Genomic DNA, 23414 nt, shown 5'->3' with positions numbered 1-23414 from the left:
GACAACTAGCTGGGTGTCATCAGCGTAGCTTACTAATTAGATTCCAAAGGGGGCCACTACTTCTGCCAGAGGCGCCATGTACACATTGAACAGTGTGGGGCTAAGGGAGGAGCCCTGTGGCACCCCACACTGTAATGGTACTGCAAGGGAACAGCTGTTCTCCGAAAAGACCTTAAAAAATCTATCACTAAGAAAAGACTCGAGCCACATAAGGGCCTTGCCCGTGACCCCAATCCTTCCAAGGCGAGATAAGAGGACACAGTGGTTAACCGTGTCAAAGGCGGCACTGAGGTCCAGGAGGATAATGGCCGTGCTGCCATCAGCGTCCAGAATCCTCCTGGAGTCCTCGACCACCCTTAACAGTGCTGTCTCAGTTCCCTGTCCTCTCCGGAACCCTGTTTGAGTTGAATGGAGCAAGTCATGGGTCTCTAAAAAAGATGCCAGCTGTTTATTCACCCATTTTTCGGTCAGCTTACTGATGCCAGGGAGACGGGAAATGGGGCGATGATTGGAAAAATCGTCAGGGTCAAGGTTTGGTTTTTTTAACAGAGCCCTGACCATGGCCATCTTCCAATCTCGTGGCACCGTGCCTGACTCAAGCGAAGTGTTGACTAGGTTGATGATGTGCGTACTGATGTGGGGCAGAGCCAAGATTAAGATGGTCATAGGGGCAGGATCGAACGGGGGACCGCTCTTTATGGAATTAATGAGAGGGGGTAAAAGTTCTGCACTGAGGGGGGAGAAGAGAGAAAGGTGAGGCGAGATGGAGTCAGTGCCACCTACCAGAGGGGAAGTTAATTCAGCCATGGGTAGAGGGGGAAGGGAGAGGAGGATCTTTTGGATTTTGGCGGTAAAAAAATTTGCTAATTCGTCGCAACGAACACCAGATTCATCAGAGGATAACGATGATGAAAGCGGGTCCGGGGCTTTTAACAAAGATTTGACTATCTTAAACATCTCTCTCGGGCGTTGGCAGAAGCCTCAATTTTTTCTGCATAAAAGGTGGATTTGGCCATGTTAAGGGCAGATTTATATTTCTTTATGGTGGATCTGTATTTATTTTTCTTCTCCTCATCAAAATGTTTCCCCCACTGCCTCTCCTCCTGTTTACATTCCTGTTTAAGGGACCTTAGGTCTGAATTAAACCAGGATTGTTTAGTAGGGCCTTTCTTATTTGTGGTACATTTTTTTGGGAGCACGGTATCCAACGACAGTTCAATCCATTGATTGAAGTCTTTGTTTGCCCTATCGATGTCCTGATTACCCAGAGGCTCGCTCTTCTTCAGTATTTCTAGCCAATCATTTAGCTCTAATTTTGTCCAGCGCCCACCTAAGGCTTTGTGAGAAGGTTTAGTTGAACTGGATCTGTGTGCCTTCCATATGAATGGAATAACCATATGGTCTGACCATTGGATCGAGTATGGCTCAGCTGAAATTAATTCCAATGTTTGAAAATATGGGATCTAAAAGGTTCCCTTTGGAGTGAATGGGATGTGAAACTATTAAGCTCAATTCACAAGAGGCTAAATCCTTATACAATAGAATACAATAACATACTGGAACAAACATAGGCAACATGGCGAACAGAAGAGATAGCACAGTTAATACTATCCTCTAGGGAAAGGTTTGACTCAAGGGGTAGTATAAGGCTCTCCAGACCGGTAAAACCAAGTTACCCAGGCCCGCTCGAGGAACCATTGGCGACGAAGGGTAACAAGGAAAATTCGCCAAAAATAACTGAGCAGGCCTTTTCAGTACTAGGAAACGCAAGGGGGAATAGTCCACCACCGGCAAGCTATCCTCCGACCAATCCAGTCAAACAAGCAAATACTAAAGACGACGCCGACTACTGGCGCTGGCTAACCGGTACATTGAACAAACAGAAAGATAACTGACCATCCCAAAAACCATCAAAGGAAAATAATTGGGAAACCCTCCATTTACTATCTTGGAACATAGCCAGGGCAAGGAAATGGCTGGAAGATGGTCTGCCTTTTCACAACTGGGCAGCGTGCGACATCATTGCCCTTCAAGAAACATGGGCATTAGAGGCACTACCACTTGTTGGGTACAAACATTTTAACATTCCAGCAAGGAAAAATTTCAAATATGGTCCACCAAAAGGGGGACTATCAGTCTATATCTCGACGGACATTAACATCAAATCAGAGGAAATATCCCTGCATGGGCTAAACACGCAATTAATAAAGTTGTCTCTACCTGGTAGAGCGACTCCGGTACTATTAATGAACTCCAAATGCAAAAGAGAAACAAGACCAGCTGGATCATCTAGTATCCACGATCAGGGATATTCGAAACAACAACCCCACTTGGGAAATCATCCTAACAGGTGACTTCAACTCAAACCTAATCTATACACCAGAGGATGAGAAGTTAGCAGCAGACAACGAATTCTGGAATGTTACACCACAAAATCAGCTGAAAATAGAGTGTTACGATCCAATTGGTCAACAACTAGTAACATCTTTGGAATTTCTTGGACTGCGATTCCTTAATGGGAGAACTCCAGGGGACAACCCGCCACAGCACACTTATCTAGGAACTTCGACCACCTCAAGACTCGACTACACAGCAGTCTCACTGCCACTACTGCCCCTCGTCCATCAATTTTCAATTGAATTCACATCAAAAAGTGAGCACTCGTATCAGCATACCTTTTTCAATTTAAAACTCAACAAACATCATAATAACAAGCTAGTTGGAGAGAGTTCCTTCCCCACCAACCTGAAACGATTAAATGGAACAACGGCTAACATTGAGGAGTTGCAGATAAAAGTGCAGAGACTAAAAACGGGGAGTGAGACAACTAAAGGCAATCAGATACAAAAATGGGAGAATTTCACCGAAATGCTAACAACAATTATGCCCACTCCAAAAAAAAATACACGGCCTTCAACTTATAAAATCCCACTGCCAAAAAACTTGGCAAAGCTCAAAATAGAAATTAGAAGAAATGCTAGAGCCCTAAAAAAGATAACGTCATCAAAAGACTGGGCCCAAAGACAGAATCTTAAAAGAGAGTATAAAAAGAAAATGTGGGAATATAAAAGATCTCTGACGGATGATATCTGGGCAAAAGTACTCTGGACTGCAAAGAGCACCAACTCAAATGCATTCTGGAAGATCATCAACGGTCTAAACCATCCTCTAAACTCAATAACATCAAATGTCCAAGAAGTAGACTGGGCGGCATTATTAACACAGAGATTTACGGACGCAACAAAAGACGTGCCCAATACACGAGCAGAGCAACAAAACAATAACAAAAGGGTCAAACATAGCAAAGTGAGTTCCATAATTAGTGGCGAAAAAAAAAACGCCCTGTACAAAAGCAGAACCCCTGAATGAAGAAAGTAGTGCAACACAGTTGTCAGATGGGGACCAAAGGACAGCAAGGCACTTTAGAGAAGAGGCTCAATTTTCAGAGAACAACGAGACAGCAGAGATGCCCAGACGCACTGGTTTCCGCGATGAGGATATAAGAAGAATTTTAAGGAAGTCTCGCCGCAGTAGAGCGCCCGGACCGAACGGCATCCCTCCGATAGTTTTCAAAGACGACCCGGACTACTGGAGTGGAAACCTAAAAAAACGTTTCGATGAAGTAGAAAACGAAAACCAAATTCCATCAAGCTGGCAAGGCTCAATAATTTCACCTATCTTCAAAGGAGGAGATAGAACATCTCCAGCAAATTACAGATTGATCGCTCTCCTAGATGTGGAGGCGAAGTACTTTGCATCACTGCTCCTTGAAGACCTGATAAGCTGGTCTGACGCCACAAAGAGAATCCCGTTGAATCAAACGGGCTTTAGGAAGGGGTGCGGGACAATGACAAACGTCTTGTCACTCTCAGTGTTAGCCGACAAATATCTACGAAGGAAACAGCTCCTCCATCTCTGTTTTATTGACTTAAAGGCAGCCTTCGATAGCGTAGACCGTAGTATCCTATGGAGGAAACTGCGCAGCTGGAATATCCCAGAAAAATTATTGAGAGGAATTCTTCTTCTTTACTCCAGCACATGGATGGAAGTAAAATTGGGGAATGGAACACGGCTCTCAAGGAAAATCAACACCAGCAAAGGCCTCAAGCAAGGCTGTGTTCTAGCCCCGCATCTCTTCAATCTCTTTATGGCAGACCTAGCTCCGAGCCTAAATAACATCTTATCCCACCCCCCAAAACTTGGCTCATTATCTCTAACTCATTTGTCATACGCAGACGACGTCGTATTGATGAGCTTAACCAAGATTGGCCTCCAAAGATCGCTGGAGGGGCTAGCGAAATTTATAAGTAATAACAATTTGAAGATAAATACAGCAAAAAGCAAAACAATGCTCATCACCAGACGACGGACACTAAGCCAACGCGTCCAATTAGAGGGAAAAAACATAGAAGCTGTGTCCACCTATAAGTACTTGGGCTTTTATTTTGACAATCGGCACAATCACCAGCAGCAAAAAAGGTACATCGCCCAGAGAGCAAACGCACTTTCATTTGCCTTCATGTCTCTTGCAAAAAAGCTTCCGGGGCCAACATACAAACCTTTATTGGCAATATTAAAATCCAAGGTGCTTCCTACGCTGTCCTACGGCAGTGCAGCCCTTTATGGGAAAGACGCGGATCTGCTGAACAAATTACAGACGGCTATGTACAAATCCACTTTCCAAATTCACCGGGCAGCTTCACCAGCTCAGACGAAATTAGAATTTGGGGTAATAAACGAACTAGTGGGAAGGAAGTACGCAACAATAAAGTATTGGTACAGCCTGAAACAGAACATATCTGCTTCAGAATTGCATAAATCCCTGTGGGACGAAATAAACACTGACGCAAAGTCTCCATACAATCAATTTCTCAAGAAGGCCTTAACTGACACCTGGACAAGAAACCTTTGGGAAATTAACCTGCCTTATCCAGCGTTTAGGCAAGCCATAAATAAGTCAACAAAATTCCATTCACTCGTAACTGACAAGGCTACTTTCAGTACAAGAAAACATGCCTGGATGGTTATATCCAAATACAAAACACTCACTGCAGCCCTATACCTAACAATTACATTTCCGGCCCCTAGAAAACAAAAGCTAATGGCGCTAGGTCTGGGAAAATTTCCCTCTACCATGGACCAGCCAATTTGGGAGCATGATGGACCCAAAACTTGTAGACTATGTGGTTGCAGCAAGGAGGACTGCATTCATGTCGTTTGCATTTGTCTGAATTTGGCCCACGCTCGAGCCATCTTCCTAAAAAAGGCCATGAATGAACGAGGCATTAGAACGTGCAGATCGGCGATTATGGCAGTCTTAAATCCAACAGACACCCGCCTGAACTGCCTTTTAATAAAGTTCCTGCTGGATCATGCTCAAGCGTTGAACTACAATCTGGTACCCTGCCTGAACAAGGGACACATGTCGGCGGCCTCCGTGGAAGAGGGCTCCCTTGAACCTAATAAAGGCCCTCTCGAACTTAACAAAGAATAATGCCAGAACTCTTGCAACCACATTTTATATTTATTTATTTATTTATTTATTTATTTATAACATTTCTAGAGCGCACAAATACCTTTCGGTGTCTCGGCGCTGGAGTTCGTTGAGATTGCAGGGAGCTCTTACAAAAACTTACTGGTTAAAAAGCCAAGTTTTAATGTGCTTCCGAAATTTAAGTAAGGAAGAACTTTATCTGATATTAAGGGGGAGCTGATTCCACAATTTAGAGGCAGCAACTGTGAAACGTTTGTCACCCCATGTTGGTTTCCTAGTGCGTGGAATTTCAAGTAGCTGAGATGCCGCAGAGCGTAAGGAACGATTGGGTTTATGGAAAATGATGGATTTTTTTAAGAAGTCCGGCCCGGTATTGTTCAGTGTTTTATAAATGATGCACAGAGCCTTAAACTTTGTGCGGCTTCTGACAGGCAGCCAATGTAGTTGGCGAATGATGGGAGATATGGATGAAAATTTGGGTGTACTGGTTAGAATTCTTGCAGCAGCGTTTTGCACTAGTTGTAATTTATTCATGACTTGTTCCTGTGCATTCAGCCATAGTCCGTTGCAATAATCAATTTTTGAAAGGACTAGCGTAGACATTAAGGTTTTACCTGAGTTTGGAGGAAGAAACGGGAGAAGCTTCTTTACCATTCTCAAGGTATAGAAGGACGCTGAAACCACTGCATTGGCATGGCTAAGGAAAGTAAGCTTATTATCGAAGAGAACTCCGAGGTTCCTAACTTTTAGCACCGGGAGAGGTGGATCTCCCAGCTCTGCTGGCCACCAGACTGGTAACCAAGACGGGGTCAGGTCGCCAAAGAGCATGACCTCCGTCTTGTCGGAGTTTAATTTTAAGCAGTTCTGGTCCATCCAGGTGCAAATCGCTCTCATTCCTTCCTGGAAGTTAGCAATTGTTAACAATTGTTTCTTGACTGTTTTTTTCTTTTAACTTGTATATTATGTTCACCAAAATGCTCATATTTAAAAAAAAAATTTTTTTTTGCACTAGACTCAGAATGTTTTTAGATCAAAAGAAAGAGAATGCGGTTAAACATTAAGAGCCTTGATCCCAGTACTTGATTTTATAAAATGTATTGTTATGGTTTTAATTAACTGAAACAATAAACTTGTTTCCTTCCTTCCCTGACCTGCCTCTATTTAATCAATGGGAATATGATAATTTTGTCCAGGATTTACCTAGTAAAACTACCAGATGAAACCTTTGTGATGTATGTTTTTAATTGTCTTTTCACCTCACTTTTTCACTTCCTTTTCCTCCCTTTCCTACTCTCCACTTACTCGTTTCTTCATGCACACTATTTTCCTCCTGAACTGTCTTGCCACTTACTTCACCTCATGAGATATGCCTCGTCTTCCCTTCCTACTCACATCTGTCTCCCTTCTTATCTCCATTCCTCAGTGACGTCTTTGGTCTCTGCCTGTGTTAACCTCACATTGGCTGCTCCTGGCTCTACATGACTGCGCTGTCTCAGCAGTGGAAATAATTAAAAGGATAATGCGGCTCAGATAAAAAAAATATTACTCATTCACAAAGCTTTAGATTCTCACATATTTTTCCTATTTATTCAAATTGCATTTCCTTTCATATATTTTTAAGAATTGTTAGGAGCCGTTATGCTTTTTTATAAAGTTTCAGGGGCATATTATCAAGACAGGAGATACAATTATCGCCGTTTTAGCGGCAGAAAACTGCAGTTAAAACGGTGATAATGGGCTTGATAATATGCTCTATGGAATTCCAATTGAAGTCCATGTTAGATGTCCTTCACATTTAACATGGGCTTTTATTGGAATTCCATAGAGCATATTATCAAGCTCATTATCGCAGTTTTAGCGGCAGTTTTCTGCCGCTAAAACGGCGATAATTGTATCGCCTGTCTTGATAATATGCACCTCAGTTTTCAATCTGGGTGATTTTGGAATCAAGGCTCTATTATGCTTCTGTTTGTTTGCTACCTATAAGTAGCAGCAAACGTTACGTGGACCACTAACGAAAAAACAATTCTCATGAAGTTGTCAAAACAGAGTACATTGTTTCTGGTCCAATCCATGTGCGCTTTTCGCAGAAAATATGCGGATTCTTCCTCCAGACTCTATCTCTTTCCTGCTTCTTTAAAGCTTTAGATAAGTGCTCTCTACTCTCTGTCCAGGAATCTGAGTAGGTCTCAACTGGATACGACTGCTATTGTGGGATAGTTTTACCTTGGGGTGTATAGTTGATTTATATCACTGGTAGGACAAAGAACGGTCCCCTGCATAATGCAGGAGGACATAAGCCCATACCTCAAATTCACCATAACAAGCTATGGTCTTGTATGATCCCCTCACACATACAATGATGCGTGTGCATGAGCGTGGAGTTCTTTATCTTGTGAGAAGGATTGATACCCAGAGCAAGGCTCTTCAGCACTTTGAGTCCTTCATAGCTCGTTGGGCTGTGGAGTACAGACAGTAGTGGTAGGAATTCCATTTACAGTTGCAAAGCAAGATTTTCTGACATTCCGTGCCAGGGAGAGTCACCTACTTCTTCCTTTTTAAAGTGGTCTACCAGTCGACTGTAACTGGGTCCTCCCATGTGGGACATGGATATTGCATGTATGTACTGACCTGCATATGTAGAGGATGCATTTGTAGTGCTTGTGACACCAGTAGCCATAGCTACACTAGACTCCTTTTTGTATTGGCTATATTGAAATAGTACCTAAGAGGGAAGGCTGAAGAGGGCCTAGACATCAGATTTGAATTGTGGGGCTACCCCAGAACATTTTGGGGCTCCTTTTTGTTGCCTGAGACTCAGAAGTGATAAAAAGAAGACACAGATGGTGCCTTTGAAGTTTCCCAGTTCACCCTTTCAAGACCCATTGTTCTCTGGAAGCACTGCCCTCTCACAAGTATGGTAGCCTTACTATCTTTAGCCCTTGTTCTGAGTTTCTCCTATAGACTTTAAACTGGTCTGCTAGTCCCCTGTTACATACAGAGTCCTTCCCCTTCCATCTGGGACAAGGATGTCATATGTATGTACATGTACTGACCTGCATATGTAGAGGAAGCATGTGTAGTGTATGTGGCGCCAGTGGCTATAGCTACACTGGAGCCCATTTGTATTTGCTATTTTCAGGTGAAATCTAACATAGAGCACTAGAAACGGCCTAAACATCCAAGCTGAATTACAGAATTCTCCTCAGAAAATTACAGAGGTCGCTTTTGTCAGCTCAGACTGAAGAGTGTTAAAGAGAGGACACATATGGTGCCCTGTCCTTTTCTAAAAATAGTTTTATAGAAGCTTTACCCACACATGTAGCAGGTACCTAAGTGTAGTAGCCTCACTTACTTTTGTGCCCTTGTTTTGAGTTTCTCCTGTAGACTCCCTGCTTCAACCCACGTCCCAGCCCACAATTTCAGACAAAGACCTTGGCTGCCCCCGTCTGAGCGGAATAAACAATTGGACAAAACTGTCAAGGAACCAGCCTCAGAGCTGCTTGATGGAATTCACGGCTACTGTCTGCAACTTTAGTGTAAAGATGGGCAGAACGGTCCAGCCTCCGCAGCTAGTGCTGGTTCCTCTCACCTGGCTCCCCAAACACCAACAATTTGTAGGCCAGCTGGATGGGCTTGAGTGAGGTTGCTACTCACTAGACACAGGGAGCCATGCAGTGCACACTCAATAAGCAGAGATTTGTAGCAGAAAGTACTGCATTCCCAAATACATGACCAATGTGCGACAGAGTCAAATTTGCAAGACAGTGGCACAAATAGTATCTTGAAAGCCTGTCCCATCAGATTAAATTAGGTTCTCCAGTATTGTATCTTTTATAGATTCACATGTTTGAATCTTCCCCGTCCTCATTATGGGAGTCCCATGGTAACAGCTTAAACATTAATCTCTCGAACTTTAATGGCATTTAGTAACCAGTCAACCTCATTAAAGAACATGAGGTTATAGTAGTCACTGAGCATCAGGCAAGATCGTGACAAGAGACATCAGAACATTAATGGAGGGTTCCTGCTGACATCCCTCTTCTTCCTGTACATAATAAGGATAATGCTCCTGAAAAGTATCCAAGCATTGCATGCCGGATTATCCCCAGTCTGAGAGGAAATATTCCCCTTCCAAATATGCAGAAGGGTCATCTAGTTGCTCTTCTTCCTCATATTCCTGGCACTTGACCCTAGGTTTTGAAGGGCTGTATATGGTACCATCAAGACCCTCGTCCTGTGATTCCTGGAAATCCAGGAGGCGAGTAGGAGGCAGCAGAAATATTTTAGAGAAGTCCTGTAATAAGGATGGAATTGACTTTGAAACAGGCATGTCAATTTTCTTCGTCAACGGGATCGTCAACAGGATTGTAGGCAGTAACGTCGACGGCATAAGTGACTGCATTGAACGAGTGGAGACACTCGTCGGGGTGGGTGCGATCGTCGACAATGCAGCACTCAGCTGAACCATCGACAGTGAACTCTTCATCGACATAGAACTACTCACCGAAGACGCCGACGACATCACCACCTCAGTTTTCGTCAACGACACAGCCATCGTCGTCCTGGCTGTCGATGTTGTTGATGTCGGCGATGAAACTGTTGACGATGCACTTGATACAGCGATTGTAGACGGAGAATGCCTCGTCGACAAGCCCGTTGACGGGTGGATTTTGTGAGAGGGAGTTTGCGGCGCAAATGGGGTTGCAGAGACAGATCTTTGTTGGGCATGAGAAGAGCCAGGTTGCTCCTTTTTAGCCCTTTTTTCCACAGAAGACTCCTTGCTATGAGATCTTGACTTCTTAGGATCTCTCTGGACAGAAGGAGGATATTCTTCCCTCCTTTTCTTAGAGGAGGTATGAGGCCTCTCCTCACTCTCGGATTCAGAATCTTTTACAGACTTTTTCTTCTGAAGCCCGAGGAGTAGTCTTCCCTGACAATCCTTGAGGGTTTTTGAAGAAAATGTCCGGAAGTGCTTACAGTCTCTGGGTTTATGAACCAGATAAGGCAGTATAAGCACTCCTTGGATGTGGATCTTCAGAGAAAAGCCTTCACTTTCCACAAGTCTTGTAGGGCCTAAACAGCCCTTTTTTAGACTCAGACATTCTGCATCAAATACAGAAAAAAGGTACCCGCACTCCCAACAGCACCTCAGCTGAAGAGAAGGTTGAAGGAAATGGAACTCCCCCCAGGTACATCTCCAAATCTAAAGGGGGTAGAGCGTTTTCTGCTTTCCTCCCGCAGGTCTGGAATGATCTGCCGGAGTACCTGCGCAAGAAACCGGCTACTCTGGGTCTGTGATGTGATTGGCTGGTGTTTCCATGTTCTTTAATGAGGTTGACTGGTTACTAAATGCTCTTACATTTCAAGGGAGTTACATTTTTAAGCTTTGATACTGCTATTTTACTGTTACCGTGGGACTCCCAGCATGACGACAGGGAAGATTCAAGCATGTGAATCTATGAAAGATATCAATACTGGAGAACCACAGTGTGCAAGTAAGTAACTTGTTTTTTACTTTCCACAGTAATGCCATCGTGTGGATCAGGTGTAAGGACTAGCCCGTTTTCTACTGCCCCGTATTTCTTCTGCTTCTTTCCTGCACTGCAGCTTAACAGTCCTTTGCCCCAGACACTATGTGGAATTAGAACCACAGTCAGAGATTGGTAAAGTAATAGAACCCAGTTCTCTTCTCTTGGATCTTAGTAAAACATTTTGTGGCCATTCCTAGACAATAGATGAAAGGTAATTTACTCTAGGACCCCTTACTCAGGCATGTCTCAATAAAGGTGCTTGGCTTGAATGAAATTTGTCTTTTTGCTAATAGTTTGCTATGTGGTTGCTATTATTTCAATGTTGTCCTGTATTGTTTTTCTGTTTCTACATTTATCAATTTGTTGGAGCAGTGCACAAATTGTAGCTGCTTCCTGAGGATTCTCTGTGAAACCAGGCACTAAAGTCACTTTTCTGAATGCCCTGCTATTCCTGGCATGGCAAGCAGAACCTTGTTGGGGACATCACCCAAAAAACAAATAGAGGCCTCTGAAGAACTTGATACACCCCTGATTTGCAATTCTAAATGTCTCTTAGGAGCTCCCATAAATGGAATTGTGAACATTGCACTAAACGCCTGAGGCTTGAGCCGGGCGGTCATTCATTTGCTCTGCTACCGGCATTTTAATATTTGTATATTTGTGTGACTTGCCCTGTGTGTCCTTTCCCCCCCAGTACCAGCACGCCGATTTGCGCGACGCTTGGCACCTCACCGATTTTAGGGTGAAGCCATTGTTTTAATTGTGATTTTACTACAATTACTTTTGGCACTTACTTAATCCAGCGCTGCCTCCCCCCAGAGTGTCTGGCCGACATTAGGGCTGGTCTACCTGGGTCTCGGGCGGAGTGACGGCGGCGGCCATCTTGGGTAGGGCTTCCCTCCCTTGGTGGACTGAGCCACCAGTATAAAAACAAGGAAATCGTCCGAATCGCTTGAACATTGCACTAAACGCCTGAGGCTTGAGCCGGGCGGTCTTTCATTTGCTCTGCTACCGGCATTTTAATATTTGTATATTTGTGTGACTTGCCCTGTGTGTCCTTTCCCCCCCAGTACCAGGGCTCCGATTTGCGCGACGCTTGGCGCCTCACCGATTTTAGGGTGAAGCCATTGTTTTAATTGTGATTTTACTACAATTACTTTTGGCACTTACTTAATCCAGTGCTGCCTTCCCCCAGAGGGTCTGGCCGACATTAGGGCTGGTCTACCTGGGTCTCGGGCGGAGTGACGGCGGCGGCCATCTTGGGTAGGGCTTCCCTCCCTTGGTGGACTGAGCCACCAGTATAAAAACAAGGAAACCGTCCGAATCGCTTGAACATTGCACTAAACGCCTGAGGCTTGAGCCGGGCGGTCTTTCATTTGCTCTGCTACTGGCATTTTAATATTTGTATATGTGTGTGACTTGCCCTGTGTGTCCTTTCCCCCCCAGTCCCAGCGTGCCGATTTGCGCGACGCTTGGCGCCTCACCGATTTTAGGGTGAAGCCATTGTTTTAATTGTGATTTTACTACAATTACTTTTGGCACTTACTTAATCCAGCGCTGCCTCCCCCCAGAGTGTCTGGCCGACATTAGGGCTGGTCTACCTGGGTCTCGGGCGGAGTTACGGCGGCGGCCATCTTGGTTAGGGCTTCCCTCCCTTGGTGGACTGAGCCACCAGTATAAAAACAAACGGCTATGGCTCTGCGCAGCGGACGCGTTCAGTGGGCGCGCCGGATTCGCGCAGGAGTCAAGCCAGAGTCCAGCCCGTCAGCGCCCGTCTGCGACAGACCGGGGCATGGGGCGGGTCCACCTGATAGGTTGGTACCACCTAGGCTTTCTCTACCTTATACCCAACAGGAGTTATTGCTACTGCGCCCAAATGTGATAACCAGATGTGCCCATTCATTTCAAGCTGGCATACTGCCGCTGGTATGCGGAACATGTAAACAGGCTCTCCCATCCCCTAGGATGACCATATATGATGCTCCTAAAGCCAATATGATATTATTAAACTGTAGGTCGTTGAAAACACATAAGCTCGAAATACACGATCTATTAGTTACGGAGAACCCTGATGTTCTTTTCCTCACCGAGACATGGATGGACGAGGACTCGTCTCCCGAGGCACTTGAGGCAACTCCTCCCGGGTACTGTCTACTTCGTCTAGACAGACACAATCAATGAGGGGGGGGGGATTAGCCCTCATTTACAAATCTGAGCTAGAATGCACCCTAGCAAAGGTCACCTTACCTAATAGCGAAAGTGGCTTATTCACTATTAAAATAGGGCAGAGAAATGTCAGTCATGGGCTGTTGGTGTACAGACCGCCGGGGGCAGCGGGACAGTTTGGCAACCAGCTTTTAGAGTGCGTTACCCAAGCGGCTCTTCGCTATAAAAAATTTATTATTCTAGGCGATCTTAATCTCCATTTCGATGACATGGTGTGCAGGGAAGCACAGGACGTGGCTGCTGCTTTAACATCTTTAGGCCTCAACCTTAAATCTACTGCCCCTTCCCATCAACATGGTCATCTCCTGGTCCCCATTTTTGCGAACTGGGAGGGCATTAATGTCTCTACTTCGGTTAGAATAATCTGGTCAGATCATTTTATCATCCCGTTTACAGTAGATAAAACCCTTTTAGACAACACTTCTTCAAAACCCCCTCCCCTGAAACGAAGAAAATGGAAGAATTTTAACCAAGAAGTTTTTAGATGTGCACTCTAAAAAAATCCCCCTTCCCAAAGTAACTCTTTGGAGGAGGCCTGGAATAAATACGAAACATGGGTGACCACTGCACTTGATGAGATAGCTCCATGGACAACCAAGCCCCCTGCTAGGCAATCGAAAACCGCCCCCTGGTTCTCGGAAACACTCAAACTGGCCAGATCCAGATGGAAAAACCTAGAACGAAGGTGGAGATTACAGTATAACCCTGAGGACAAACTGCACTACAAAAGAGAACTCAATACTTATAAGAAACTGTTGAGAGCAGAAAAAAGCTGCTACCTCAAAAACAGAATCGATTCAGCTAAGAACCATACTAGAGAACTCTTTACCATCTACAGAGAGCTTACGGTCCCTACCAGGCTGGACGCCCAAGATACCTATTCAGAAGAGCTGTGCGATTCTATTGCAGACTTTTTTATAGGTAAGATTGATAAAATCCACACCACCTTTACGAAAGATGAAATCCAGCCGTTTAAACACGCAGAAGTCATAAACACCCACACGGAGACCTCCTGTCTCTCTTGTTTTGTAACACCTGAGAAACAAGATCTAGTAAGCATTGCCAACAGCATTCAATCTGGCTCACCCAGCGATGTCTGTCCCCCGGCTCGCTTTAAAGGAGTATTGGAGACCACAATAATAGATCAGATTAGTCTTATTGTGTCGCTCTCCTTCCAAGAATGTCAGGTACTAGACGCGTGGAAAACTGCTCGGGTAATCCCCCTAAAAAAAAAACCCAACATTCACATCACCCAGTTTCAGAACCTTCGCCCCATCTCCCTCCTCCCTTTCTGCGCTAAAATCGTGGAGAAGTGGGTGAATAAGCAGCTCATGAGCTACTTGGAGGAACATTCTCTCCTGCACCCCACTCAATCGGGCTTTAGAGCGGGACACTCCACAGAATCAGCCCTACTTTTTCCCACTGAAGGCTTGAGGAGTATAGTGGATGATGGAGAGACAGCAGCGTTGGTTTTATTAGATCTAAGTGCAGCTTTTGACACCGTGCTGCACTCAACGCTGCTGTCTCGGCTGGTGGACATCGGAGTGAAGGGACGGGCCCTGGCTTGGTTAGAGTCTTTCTTGACTAACAGGAGCTTCCAAATGCATTGCCCCCCATTCAAATCTTCTCGCAGAAATGTAGGCCATGGGGTTCCACAGGGCTCGAGCTTGAGCCCGACCTTGTTTAACATTTATATGGCACCCCTGGCTTGCATAGTTGAGAGTTTTGGGGTGGGCATTGTCAGCTACGCCGACGACACACAACTGCTGCTTAAGCTCACGTCTGAGTGTAGAGAAGATGCCATCAACTTCTCAAGCTGCCTTTCATCGGTAGCAGCTTGGATGAACCACAACTGTCTTCGCCTTAATGGCGATAAAACCGAGTTGCTGGTAGTAGGGAAATCAGCTTCAGTATGGTCGCATATGTGGTGGCCAATGAAACTGGGCAGTCCCCCTCGTCCGGTGGAATCGGTGCGCAATTTGGGCATACCATTAGACTCTGATCTTTCCTAAAAAACACATGTGAACAAAGTAACAGCCAGGTGCTTCAGTATACTGAAAGCTCTCCGTAAGATTCTGGACCTCTTACCAATCGACTCGAGAAAGACTATTGTCCATGCCCTGGTAACCCCCCACTTTGACTTCGGAAATGCTTTGCTTCTAGGGTTGAGCCAAAAAGGATTATACCAACTTCAATGTGCGCAGAATGCCGCAGCTCACCTAGTACTTAAACTTCCCCGCAAAGCATCAGGTAAATCTGCTCTATCCAAACTCCATTGGCTACCCATAAGAGAGCGTATTAAATTTAAGTCCCTTTGTTTCGCTCATCGTATCGCTTAGGGCAAAGGCCCGGCCTATCTTCAAAATCTACTGACGATACACCGCCCCACTAGAGACCTGAGATCAGACGGCAGGATGATCTTTAAACTTCCGAAAATGACCAGAGCCAGGATGGGCAGACGTTCGCTCAGATTTTTAGCGGCTAAATGTTGGAACGATCAACCGCTCGGCCTCCGGATGGAGCCCTCCGAGAGTATGTTCCGAAGAAAACTTAAAACTTTTCTTTTCCCTCAGGCTTAACCCCTGTGCCATTTCCGATCCTCAAATGTTTTACCTCTGTCTTGTCCTCTTAGCTTTTTTGTGCAGTATTCAGCGTGGGGACACACTGTTTTTGGGTAACCAGGCGCTTAATAAATGTTTTTAATAATAATAATAATAATATGGAAGTTCCAAAGACCTAAGGATCCACACAACCAAGAATTTACCTAATTCTGGAAAGGTTCCTTATCCTGTGATTTGGCTGGAGGGTTGACTAGGTCAGGACCAGGTTTGTTGCCGATTTCTATACAAGTCTTTATACACAATAAATATATAAACCGTTGAATGTATGAGGCTTTGATACATGGGATCAGGTTTAGGGGGGGTCAGGCCGACCAGAAGGCAAATGCTCAGGCTGGGTAGAAGAGAGAAGCTCCGCAAATCCTTAAAGTACACTAACGTTTTTCTACTACAAGACATTTTCCAGATTTGGTGGACAGTTTTACAAAGGAATTCCTCAACATATCAGGCGAATAACATCAGCAAGTCGCTGGGTGTCGATGGTACATTTTATTCAGAGCCTTGAGGGACACACATCAGCTTCAGATCTAACTGTTGTTCCAAGATGGGACACACCCAACTGATGGAATTACATTACCTTGAAGAATACAGAATTTATACCTCCATGATTGCTGCATGAGTTCTCTGAAATAATGTAGCACAGTCCATGACTAGAACTCAGCAAATTTCTTGAAGTAGAGGTGCGAAATAAAATGATGGCAAAATACCCGAACCCAAATATAGAGGGAAAGGAAGCAGCAGCTAGGCAGGTGGACCCAAAGCTGATAATTTTCCAGGTCAAATATGTTAAGGGTTGGTGTGATTGCCAGGACAGGCTTTTAGATTTGGTATTTTTCTTATGCAACAACATAGCCATGCAGAGGACGTTACTAATAACTATAGTGATATGTTTCTGCTCTGCTTCAGTGAATCTGACTTCTTCAGCATTGTCAGCTGATGAACTTGCTCAGAAGCTGGAGCATCTTCACAATGTGTTTGGTCAGTAACTTTTTTTTATCAAAGAGATGGCAAAGTGTGGCAAAATTTCAGTAAATACACAATGGTGTTGACAGTACTGTCTTCTCTGAAGCAGGTGTTTACAGCCAAGCACGGGTGCAGAAGGGGATGCTAGCCAGCCAAAAGTAATTCTCCATGAGGTACCAGGACAGCACCAGCAATATTAAAGAACAAATGCGGATAACATTTTGTCCCCTTAAGAACCTGAGCCAACAGACTGAGATCATGGATGGGAGCATTTTAACAACCATTCAGAATCATTTGCAAGTGAGATTATAGGCTTAGGTAACTAGCAAGTAGAGCATAGGGTTCCGATGTTTATAGCAAATTGGAGCAAGAAGCTTTTGTTTTGCAGACAGTCTGCGATACAAAGGCAGTTTAAAGCTCATTTTGTCATCAGTTTCTTATGGGAAGAGTCTCATAAGTGGGTACAAAGGTGGAAAACTGGAGAAGAATTGGACAGTCACTCAAAATCTTTAATACTCAGGCTAATTTATGAACAATCTGTTTTGGTCAGAAAAAGAGGATCTTCATATTTGAAGAGAGTCATCAATTTGAAGTTAAGAGTTGGATTCTGCAGCGTGTAACAAAATAGATAATCTGCTTAGATGCTTGATGCACAAACATGACTCCTTTACACATTTGTACCTGAAGGACATGTACTTGATGGCCTCTGCATGGGAACCTCCCTGCAGATTCCCCAGATTCAGGTGGTTGGACAGCCATGGGAGTTCTCCAGTCTACTCGCGCCCCATGATATGTTTTTTACCTCTTCAAACTTGTGGCATCCTTCCACAGATAAAAAATTTACAAATGTTAGAATAAGAATCTGATGTGATTTACATGACCAGGAGAAGGATGCATTGAAATCTAGTATTTGTGAGAACTCCACAATCCCACCGGGAGTACTTGGGTTTCAAAGTACAAATAACCTGTTGGCTTTTGCCCATTTTGGATGGTAAGTGGTTTGCTAGAACTGGCCCTGGAGAGAGAAACTAGTCACTGCATTACATGACCCTGGAGCGCTTGAAAATGTTGCACTTATGTCAGGCTTTGGAATACCCAGAGCCAAAGAGTCAGGGCAGGGCTTAGAATGTGATTAGCTCTCGTGGACACTTTAAATTGGTGCAGGGATCAGGGAAATGCAACTGTTATGCTGCTTAGAAACACGTTATGTGGATAAAGCAGAGCTGACCAGTTATAATGCAGCGTCTAATCCTCTCTAAGCCTTCTAGAACAGGTAGTAGGGGCAGAAATGCAGCCTGTTATCAATTTAGAGTTGTGCAAAGTAACAAGATGCTTTTACCAAAGTGAATCCGCTGCAGATGAGAAAGTAGGAGGAAAAAAGTCTGGATGAGAATCTGCCATTACTGCTCACAGGATTTTCTAAATCAAAAATCAACACTGAAAATGTACCTGCCATGTGGGCCTATTATCAATGTCAAACTCACATATCCGGTCTGCTTAACACGCTGTGTGGGTGGTGGAACTCTTTCCATTGTGGTGGCCGGCAGAGATGGGAGATTCACCAAAACCTGTGTTTAAGGCTAATAATCTGGGAGTGTGGTTTGACAACAAACTTTCACTTAGCCAGCACACAAATGCAACCGTCTCCTCCTCCCACTTCCTTATCAAGAAAGTAAGGAAGATTCTTCCTATATTCCTGTGGACACCAGAAAAACTGTAGTTACATTGTTGATTCAGTCTAAACTTGATTACTATAACAGGCTGTTTCTAAACATTCAGAAGCAGTGCATTAAAAAGCTTCAGAGACCTGGGGGTGTTAACAATAACCGTGCAGCTGCACGGTTACTGTCCAACACCCCCAGGTGCAAATCTGTATCCAAAAGAGATTTGCAGCCTGCATTGGCTTCCTGTAGCACAACGGATACAATTCAAGGCTCTGTGTCTGGAGTACAAAGCACTGAACCACACAGGTCCTGTCTTTTTGCAAAACCTTCTCGCCTGGTATGAAACGACGATACATATTCGCTCTACAGGAGCCAAACTCCTGACAGTGCCCAGAATTCGAACATTGCATTGAGGTGGCCGCAGCTTTTGTTTTGGCACCTCTAAACTCTGGAACACTCTTCCGAGTGAGCTCATAAGTGCGAGCTCCCTCTCCTCCTGCAAGAAAGGACTGAATACCTGGTTGTTCCAGAACTGACATCCAAGCAGGTCTACTTATATCCTCAGCGCCAAGGCACCTTTGGGTGTCCGTGCGTTTTATCAATCAACATTAACATTGCAGTGTTTCACTTTCGGACCCTGCCAGACTTTCAGACCAGTCATCCACTCTAAACTGAAATGCAACTAGCTCTGGCAGCATTAACATGGCCAGCGTTGACGGCTGAGACAAAGGATCTTCCACTGGTCAAATATCCGCTCTTTGCCATAAATTAAATCCTTAGTTAGCCCACCAGAAGGATGTAAAGGTTAGTCCACTATGTTTTTAATAGATTGATCTTCCTCGTTGCCACGTTTATTCGCAAACTATGGTAGAAGAGGCTCTATTGTTCCACTTTCATGTTAGGCTGAGATGTTTCCGAGATGTTGTCATATTTAATGCATTGCATAGACAGTTTGATTTCTGAGAGGAAGCCACGGGTAAGGTGATGATTAATATTCTTATTTTGCCCTATGTTGTTGGAGAAAGATTTAACGTCAGCACTGTGTATCCTCTGAGCATCTTCTGATGAAGGTAATGGGGTGTCTATCTTGTTTTTTTCAGATGCTTTCATTCAAAGGCTTTCTTCGTGTATGTCAAGCCGCCTGCTCATCTCAGCCTCCTTTACAGTACTTGGCATTCTTTTGTTTTCATGGACTGTTTATCTCGTCAATGAGCAAAGTAAGTGTCAAATAGTGTGACTTTTTTAGGTAAGACAAGTGTGCTGCGTACAAATGTTGACTGATTCATGGCCGTTCTGGCATGGATTTCCGTCAAAGGTGTGTAAATGCTATTCATTGGATCATGAACTCCAGTTTCACTAACTTCATTGTAGCTATGTAGGCCTAACTGAAAGACAGCACTAGTGCAAGCTTTTCATTAACGTGTACCACAGTTTAATTCAGGAGATACCATATAACATAAAAAACAGGCCTACACCTCGACACGTGCACAAGCACACACCCAAACATGGCTGCACCAGCGTTCACGCCTGAAATGCTTCACGTGCATAGAAGCTGCATCACAAACACAGACACCGGAAAGCACATTGCAGAACGTTAGGTTAGGAAGTTTTCAAGTGTCACTGAGCAAGAGAAATACCCGAAGTCAGCACTGTCTGTGTAAGCAGAGCTTCAGTAAAGGCATTTGCAGCTCACAAGATAAAACCCCCAGAAGGAGAAATGGGCGAATGCCAACCGATTAGGACTGTATTAATTAACATTGTAGGTTATAGCAATTTAGCAAAGCATCGCACCAGAGCCCAGATTTGAGTCACACCTGCACTCACGACTCTCTCTGGAAAAGATGTTAATAATAGGGCCCATATGAACAGACTCTGTGCTATCAGGACACATGGATCTGAATGCCAGTCCTACAGGTGATGATACAGACTTGAGCTCAGAACAAAGGTTAATGGTTACAGCCTTCTCTCCTCCCTCCCAGACTGCTGGCGAGTTGACAGGTACACAAACTACACAAACTCCCCACCAACTCATAATCCAGCTGGGTGTCTAACGATGCCTTCGGTACATAGCATTGGCTGCCGGTAAACACTGGGTGAGTAGACCCTATTGTAACAACACATAAAGCGTATCTGCATATCAACACTATCTGTCAGCAGACACTGGGCCCAGTAGCCTCACCTGACTGACCAATCCTCACTTTAGCAATCAAGCCTTCTGCAGGCCCTGCTCCCCCACGAACAAAACTAGCAAGCTCAGCCCTCTGGCTGCCCTTGCATCTGAGGAGATGTCATACCGGGACACTTTGATCCTTCTCACCCTAGACGGTGGGGTTGTAGTTTTCATCAACTGGAGTCAAAAGAGACCAAAAGGACTCTGCAGCCATTGCCCACATAACTCTAGGAAACCTCTTCAAGATCATCTGCAGGCCATTCAAAGAGGTCCAGCAGACGATGCGCTGCCTCTCCTGTCAGCATCCTGGGACCTTCGAAAGGCACAACTGTGAGGTAAAGCTTTAATTGGTGGAGGTTCTTAGATTCATAATTTAGGGGGCTTTCCTCCTACCTTATTGCAATCTAGCTCTGCAGTCTTACTGTTCTTACTGGCTGGTCTCACAGGGACTTATTTGCTGTAAACACAATCTCTATATTTGTCCCAAGATTCTGTCTCTGTCTTTATAGATTGCTTTCTTATCCGTGTCCCTAATCTTTAAGGTGCAGAGACAAAATATTGAGTCAAAAATATCGAATTGCACAAATACAGTGTAAAAAATATCATGGTTAAGAATATCGATTTTAGGTAAGTAATATCGATTTAAAAAATATCGAAGTGTTTAATAGCGTTTGCTAAAATATAGATGTTAAGAATATCATTTTTGTTTATTACGGTTATATATTTTAGTATATATTGTATATGTGAGTGATGTATGTATTTTTTGTATAAGAATTGTTTGCATTTTTATTATATGTATTAAAATGTTAGTAGTTATAAAAACAATTAAGTTTCAATTTTGCATTTTTAATTACGTAGCGGGTTGTGGGTTTATAGGGGAATGGGGGGAGTAATTTAATTATAGTAAATTTTTGAATAATTTGTATTTATAATATTTACAATAAAGGGGTTGGGCGTGCGCCAAGTGAAGAAGTCCAAGGAATCAGTACTTAGGGGACTATTAGTATGGTGGCGGAGGCACCACCGCGGTGCTGGTGGTTACGGAAAATGCTTTTTTCTGCACTCCAGCAGCAGTCCTCACGTTCACCATATTAGTATAGCCAAACATAGCCCATTTCCCATCCACCACGGTGCAACATGAACCACCATCAAAGTGCGCCCGCTACAGCGGTTGTGGGAGCCAATGGAGACTATCCTTCGTACGGAATGACGTCCCATCCGCTGTACAAATCAGGATGTCCCAAACAGCCAGTCGCACCGCAGCGGAGAAACCGCCTAACCAAAGACGGCGGAAGCACCACAGTGGAGCACAAAACCAGAGTCCTGGTTCCTTGCACCCGGTCCTGACCACAATGGATACAGCTCTATAGGTCTTCCCGGTGCGGTACCTGATACATTACTAGCAACTCATGACCGTCGCAGACGCCACCGCAGGTACGCAAACACACAATCCCGCACACAACCAAAACACACAACTAATGGGCTGAAATAGGGTTCCTGTCCACACCAGACACCCTGGCAGGGACAGGAACACATCCACAAGTGTACCCACACATGTCCTACATGTCACTAAATCACACCTCTGCATCCAGGTCACCCATCTACCGCGATCATGAAGGAATGTCCCAGTCACGTCACTGCAGCGGTGAAGACAAGGGATAAAATGCACGCAATGTAGAAGCATGGGCCAGCACCAGGCATGGGCAGTCCACAAAGACCACACGGACACACCTCCACCCTCCACACACTAGCCCTGCCCCCCTGATGGGACATGCCATGTGCCCCTCCTGTGCTCCACCATGCACAGCAACAAACCAGGTGAACCCACACCCTGCACCACATACAAAACAACTAGGGAGACAGCCACAGCAGGAGTGGCTGCAGAGGAACACATTGCACAGAAGCACAGGGCCATGGCAACCCACACACCATCACAACACCACACACATGGCAAGAAAACTGAGTCTGAGCACAAAATGAACACACACACAGATAATGAACAATCACTCCTCTGGACACACAGCCTGCCAAGTCACACAGACATACCCCAAACTGACACACAACCACATACACAGACCACATACCAGCAGCAATGAAGTGCAACATATAGGAAAGATAAAGAGAGGTACACACAAATGGAAGGCCAAGGAGCTAACTACCAAGCATCTGTACATCACATGCAAGACAAGGTACATATAACAACACCCTCAGCCTATCAAATCATATATGGCTGGCACAGTGTTTGAAGTCAAACCACAGTCACCTCAGTGTAACAACTCAGGGAGACAGCAAGGCAACCCTATGTGTTGGCACAGGGATGAAAGGAAGGCCCTGAAGTCAAACAGTGAACAGCCAGACATATGTATTCAAATACCTGACAGGAGTCTGTCAGCAGCACCACACACAGGGGCCCCTTGACACACTCCATGATTGTCAAACACAAGTAGGAATCTTCACACATACCCTCCCCTATTACACCTGCAGCCCACAACTCCAGGGTCATACACACAGAAGGGTGCCAATAATGTCCAGTCAATACACAGCCAAACAATCACACTCCCTGGGGCTATCCACAGACATCACATATACACAAAGAGGCCAGACCCAATGTCTGCACAAAAACCACAGCCAAACAAATAACTCAACAAAAACACACAGAGAAGCACAACAAGAACAGACATGAGCCGTGCAGCCAAACTGTGGAAAGGCAATGGGAGCACACACAGAACAGGAGTGCACAACTTC

At 44.6% G+C, this 23414-nt stretch overlaps 1 protein-coding gene across 1 annotated transcript in view; it reads left to right on the top strand.

The window, feature by feature from the left end:
- LOC147717678 (butyrophilin subfamily 1 member A1-like) overlaps positions 1-23414 on the top strand; it is a 692641-nt gene that overhangs the window by 383577 nt on the left and 285650 nt on the right. Inside the window, exon 5 of the mRNA XM_086924470.1 lies at positions 19600-19716. Within this exon, the coding sequence (XP_086780596.1) occupies positions 19600-19716 (117 nt within the window). The remainder of the gene's footprint in view (positions 1-19599; positions 19717-23414) is intronic.

Source organism: Lissotriton vulgaris, chromosome 5, assembly GCF_964263255.1.
Source record: "Lissotriton vulgaris chromosome 5, aLisVul1.2, whole genome shotgun sequence".
Taxonomy (NCBI): Eukaryota; Metazoa; Chordata; class Amphibia; order Caudata; family Salamandridae; genus Lissotriton; species Lissotriton vulgaris.
This window is presented reverse-complemented; position numbering and strand designations above follow the sequence as displayed.